The sequence below is a fragment of the Acinonyx jubatus genome, chromosome F2 (genome assembly GCF_027475565.1).
Source record: "Acinonyx jubatus isolate Ajub_Pintada_27869175 chromosome F2, VMU_Ajub_asm_v1.0, whole genome shotgun sequence".
Lineage (NCBI taxonomy): Eukaryota > Metazoa > Chordata > Mammalia > Carnivora > Felidae > Acinonyx > Acinonyx jubatus.
Window position 1 is genome coordinate 35,683,584 of NC_069394.1, and position 6,000 is coordinate 35,689,583.

The window sequence follows — 6,000 nt, forward strand, 5'->3', positions numbered from 1 at the left end:
GCGGGGCTCGAACTCACGGACCGAACTCACGGACCGCGAGATCGTGACCTGGCTGAAGTCGGACGCTTAACCGACTGCGCCACCCAGGCGCCCCTGGGACAATTCTTAAATTCAGATGCCCTGGCCCCTCTGATTCCATAGCTAGGGGGTGGGACCCAGCAATCTGTAGTTTTACCAAATGCCTCAGGTGATATTTTTGTAATCAGATGAGTTTGGAAAGCAATGATTTAAAGGATTTCTCAGAGATTTCTATTATTAAACACAATATACATAAAGACAATAGTGTATTTATTAGGCACACATGTAATTTAACTTTTTTTAAGTCAATCCAAATTCTTATCTTATTATCTAGCGTTTTCTTATTTTTCAATATGTTAATTTCGCCTGTATATTAGTTTACTTCATTGAAGCTACCAAGCTAACCAAAGCAGACTGGAGTGTCTCACTTCCAAACACAGTGGATAAATCTTGTTTCCTAAAGGATACAAGTTTGCACTGGATTAGGGCAAGAGGAAGGCAGGAAAGCAGGGTGAGAGAGCAAGCACCAGCTGTCTTTGGTCCCTCTTCTTCTGTTCCAGTTTCCAGGAATCTTCTAGGATATGTGAACTTATTCATCTCTAAATTAAGGAGTATATAGAATTTAATCCATTGTAGGGAAGAGAACACTAGAGCTTAACCATTAAACTGGTGCTACTTGGGGAAAGAGATAAGGCTGATGCTATTAGCTTATCATTTACTCACCTCTCCATTGCCAGAACCATTTATAATTGCCTATTTTTAAATATACAGATATCTGGACTATGAAGGACAGAATTGTTAGTTTACTTCATTACCATTATCTCTCTACCTCTCTGATTTACGGGCTCCTTTCTGAATATGCCAAGGACTCTCCTACCTCAGGGCCTTTGCACTTGCTCTTCCATGGACCTGTACTCTTGACCCAGGTATCTCCAGTGCATCTCATCAGAGAGGCCATCCCTGACCACCTTATATAAAATAACTCCCATTATTCTTAATCTCTTCGGTCTGCTTTGCTTTCCTTCATATCACTTATCAACCTCTATTTTGTTATGTATTCCTTCTTGATTGATGGTCTGTTTTTCCCCCCACTAGAATGCAAGCATCATGAGGGCAAGGACTCTGTTCTATTCACTAGTGGGTCTCAATGCCAGGATCAATGCCTGGCACTCAAGGTACATTTGTCAAATAAATGAATGGTTTTTAGTGGTTTGAGGAAGATATGATTACTTAATGTTTATGACCTTAAAATACATTTTATATAGCCAAATGGAAACAAACATGCATGTATAAAACTAAAGAGTAAAAAATTAAAATGTTTTATCCCATTACTTGAAAGTTTATACCACATGAGATATCTATAACTTTGAGCAATTTCTGTTTCTTTTCTGGAATAATGGCCAGACTCCTTAAACCACATTGAATGCCTAAAAGTAATTGTCCTAGACAAAAACGAGGTGAGTTGGAAGGAGGATGATCTGATAATACATTATTATATTTTCTTTGTGATTTTTTTAGGCACTTACCAGGTATTGCCTTAATTACAATTATGTCTGCTCACGTCTCACCTTCCACAAGAGTGTAAGCCCCTGGAGGATGTGGCTCATCTTTATACATCTTTTTATTCTCTTATAATGCCTATCTGAATGTGTTGCAAATAGCTGGTAATCAGAAAACATTTGTGTAATGAAAAATACCTGTGGATATCAAAATTATATACATATATATATATAATATTATATCCTCAATATATTTTGTATGTTTTGGCAGCAAAAAAAGTTTCTAAATCTATCATTGCCTTGCTAGAATACACAAGCTTGTTGACAAAGATCATAAATCTTCATAAAATTTAAGAGGGAACAGAGAATCTTCAAATATGTACAAAGACAAGCTGTCCTAAAAATACTTTGTTTTAATTAGTGATAGCATCAACATTACAGAACATAAAAAGCAGAACGTTTCAATCTGAAAAGTCCACAACCATAAAAAAGATGATGCTACTTCAGTTCAGACTTGCTAACTGGAATTATCTTCCTCTGCTAACCAAAAGATTACCTACACTTTGATGGGGTTTATGGGAAAATATCCTGTGTGTTTTCTTTTGGGTTACTTCTAGAAAACATGCCTCCTAGGTGGTTTTCCCATGAAGCCGATAAAGCTCAGGCTCCAGGACTCTGCTTGCTGTAGCAGGAAGCCCCAGTAACTCGCTCTTCTGTCCTTTTTCTTAGCGCCCACACCCCGACCCCACGTAACTAACACACACACAAAGGCATAAACTTCAGGCCAGCGAATCCGGGACCCACCCCTGCCGGTCCTCCGCTAGAGGAGGACGTTAAGAAAACAAAGGCTATAGTTCCCAAAATTGATCCCAAGGATCGTTTATTAATTTCAAGCAATTTCTCAATAGCCCAGGCAAAGAGAGGCAATTGGGCTGCAGCAGTTTTTTATGGGTATCGTTCTTATTAGTATTACTTTTCCCAGGCTACAAAATTATGTCTTGGAAACTAGGATTAGATAAAAGCTATTTTCCTTAAATATAAGTAACCCCAAATAGTTATTACCCATAAAAATTAAGTAATGCATTGTGCTGAACTTTTCTCAATACTAAATACATCGTTTCTTGACGCTAGGTCTAACAGGGCAAAAGAAACATCGACCCGTTTTCATTAGGAACTCATTTTGAGTCATGTTGTAATACAAAACTAAGCAGTGCAACCAAATGTTAATCGTGTGATTTAATTAAGGAACTGCAGTAAGTCTTTTCCGATTTGCAACCATTTTTTGACACGAAGATCAAAACAATCCAAAAAGTTCTGCTGTCATCTCCGACTTCTGGCTACTGGAGTTTTCAAGCTCGAGTAGTGACTTCTCAGAGGCTACAGAGAAAACGTGGCGGGGGTGGGTTGGGCAATACTCCTACAATCACACACCTTCCTATCCCTACCCCCACTCCTACCCTCTTCCAGCGTTTGTTTCCAGCAGTTCGTCCCGTCCGCGGTGTAGCCAGCAGTCCGCTTTTCGTTGTTGGGTAAAGCGGTACCAATATCTGGCAGGGTTTTGTTGTTGTTGTTTTGGGTTTTGCTTATTTTTTATTTTTAAGCATGACAGCCTGTGTTGTTCGATACGCCTACTCTACCAGCGGCTTTACTTTGAAGATGGCCCGCCCCTCCACCTCTGGACAGGTCCTCCGGGCATTCCTGTTGCCCACTCAGGGTCCGTCAGTTTGGGACTGGCCCCGGGCCACGTCAGGAGAGGGTCCGACGGCGTCCCGGCGCCCTGGACCCGGCGGAGACACCCTCAGGAAGGTCTCCTTGGGGTGGCCACGACACCAGAGCAAAGTTACCAGGCAGCAAGGTGGCCCGTAGGCACTTCCAAGAGGACTCAGCCAGTTCCCAGCCAGGGACGCGCCCGAGAGGGGGAAGGGAGTGTCGCCACTTAATCCCAAGAAAGGCCGCGGGACCCACCTCCGGCTCCCTCCCGCTCCCGCCCTCGGCCCCACCTCCCCCTGCTAAGCACAAAGCCGTCCCCGAGGCGGGGGCCAGGCCTGCGGGAGGCCGCCTGGACGCGACTGGACCGGGCCCGGGGCCCGGCTACCCGCGGCGCGGGCCGCGCAGGCCGCCGATCCCGGGCGAGCCCAGAGTTCCCGTCCCGGACGGAAAGGACGCGCTTGCCCGCCCTGCCTTCGAGGCGCGGGAAGCCGGGCCCCGCCGCCCCGAGCCCTCCGAGCCCCCCAGGAAGGCCCGGCGCGACCCTCGCTGCCCCGCCAGCCACCCCAGAGGTGGCGGCCGCCGGCGTGGAGCGCCAGGGCCCGGGGCTCGCAGGGGCGTGCACACGCCGTCCGGACGTGGGTGAATCAAGTCGCAGGCGGCCTTTCCCGCCCCACGGAAGTGCAACATCGGGGCCTCAAATCAATTCCCCTCATTTCCGTAGGGCCCGGTCCTCCCGCACCTGCGGGAGGCGGCCAAACACCGCGGGAGCGTGGGGGAGGGGGACGGGGCGGGGGCTGGAGCCCCGCGACCCCGCGCCTCGCCCCGGCCCAGGGGCGCACACGCGGGCGCGCACACACGCACTCTCCTGCCCCAGTGCGGGAAGATGGCCGTTTCTGCGCCAGGATAAAGGCTCTTTGTTGCGCGCACACAAAAGCGGCCAAGACCCGCTCTTCTCGCAGGCCCTTTGCACACCTCGTAGGAACTCAGCTGAATTTCCAAATGGCCTTAGCAGCCTGAAGCGGCAGGAGCAACTAAAGAGAGGGGGGAATAACAGGCCTCCCGCCCTCATCTACCAAAACCTCTGTCAATATGCAAGTATTCGCCCTGGGAGACGGGAGGTGAGACCATTCGCAAGGGAGGAAGAAAAGAGGAAAACCTACTTTGACTATCAAGGCCCAAAGGGGGTATTAAACATTCACATTCTTGTAGGGTTTCTCCCCTTAACCAGGGTAGAAACACAATCTGGAGAAGTCTGGATACACCAAAAAGAAAAAGAAAAAAGAAAGAAAAAAAAAAACCAACAATAGCAACTTAAAAAACAAAAACCAAAACATAACAAACCAGTTGCCATCAGCCCAAAGTGGTAGTAGCAGCAGCCGGCGCGTGTGATCCACTTACTTGTCCGACTCTTGTGACATGTTTGATCCAATGAACTCGCTCCCCTTTTCCTGGAGCCTCAGCCTCTGGTGAAACTGGACTTTCAAGTCTGTGCAGGTGAAGGTGTGTGAGAGCGCCCGAGATGGCAGAACAAGAGCTACAGGTAATTCTGCTTTTCCGTCCCCCCTCACCACTCTCGCTCGCTCGCCCGCTCGCGCCCTCACCTAGCCGGAAAGGTGGGATAAGGGGGGGCCCCTCACATGGGGCCCGAGCTCGGAGGCGGCCGGGCGGCGCGGAGTCCTCCTGGAAGGTGGCAATGGGCAGCCACAGAGCAGAAAGTGGCGGACTTGGGCGGCCACAGGTAACTTTCTCGCAAGGAGCTGAATTCTTTCACTAAAGGATACAAGCCCGAGGGACGAGCTGCGCCGTGATTGGCTGCAAAGCTCCCTCAGGTGAGCTGCCATTGGCAGAGGCGCGCTCAGGTAAGGCCCTTCTCCAAGTGCAGGTAACTCACTCCGTAGTTTACCTGAGTGGAGCGGCGGCACGTTTGCAGCCCGTGGGAGCTGAGGGTCATTTGCTAGAAGTAGGCTTCACGCCACGCTTTCCTTCTTCCAGGAGGCCGGCCGCGTGGAGGCGGGGGGGGGGGGGGAGGGGGGCAGGAAAAAAAGAAACACTTGCCACCACTAGGGATTGTGGGTCGAACGGAAGGCCTAAAGGAGAGCTGAACCCAGGTACCCCAGGCCAGCCGAACCGGAATCAAATGGGCAGCACAACCGCAGGGCTTTTAACACACACTTGAAGAGGACTTTTGACATTGTCGGAAGAGTGAGGGACTGAAGTTTAACTTTCTGCGCCGAGGGGGGAAAAAACACAAAGATTGCCGAGTCTGTTGTGTAATTGCATTTTTAACATTCTTATCCAGAGCAAACACTTTCCGTGTCCCGATGTGTAAAAGATACCAGGTAGATTACAGATTTTCACATAGGTGAGCATCCTTTCATGAGCTGGGCAGATGGCTAGTGGCGTGGTTTTGATGGGGTGAGGAGATTTGGGGTGAATAGACGCCAAGATGGCCCAGGCCTGCCTCTTCCGATGGCAACTCTAGTCTGGGATTCCAGAGCTGCAAACAACCACTGAACCCCTTCTGTAAGCCTGTTGTCATTTGACGTTCCCAGGCAGGCATCAACATTTACATTGTAATTCAATAGAAGCAGCGACTACAAAGGTGCTTTATCCTTCCAGCTTAATATGGTTGCTATGGAAACAGTTCAGGATGAAACTGACTTTTTTGTGGTGCTGTTTCTCCTGTTTGGGAACAACACCAATTACCAAAGGTTTAATTTATAACCACTGTTCCTAAAGAAATATTTGTGAAAGTCCTGACAGGAAATCCAGT

The 6,000-nt window shown here is 48.4% G+C and overlaps 1 protein-coding gene across 4 annotated transcripts in view; it reads right to left on the bottom strand.

Moving 5' to 3' along the window:
• The window catches only part of GRHL2 (grainyhead like transcription factor 2), a 171,369-nt gene extending 166,216 nt beyond the window's left edge, over positions 1-5,153 (bottom strand). Inside the window, exon 1 of one of the 4 annotated variants that reach the window (XM_053208642.1) lies at positions 5,131-5,153. Coding sequence is in view for 2 of the 4 variants with exons in the window: in XM_027064114.2 (XP_026919915.1) it covers positions 4,626-4,645 (20 nt within the window). In the remaining 2 variants the exon portion in view is untranslated. Of the gene's footprint in view, positions 1-4,625; positions 5,035-5,130 lie in introns of those variants that run through there. The other 3 variants (XM_015078007.3, XM_027064114.2, XM_027064115.2) reach the window with 3 other exon arrangements.
• Positions 5,154-6,000: the final 847 nt, after the last annotated feature.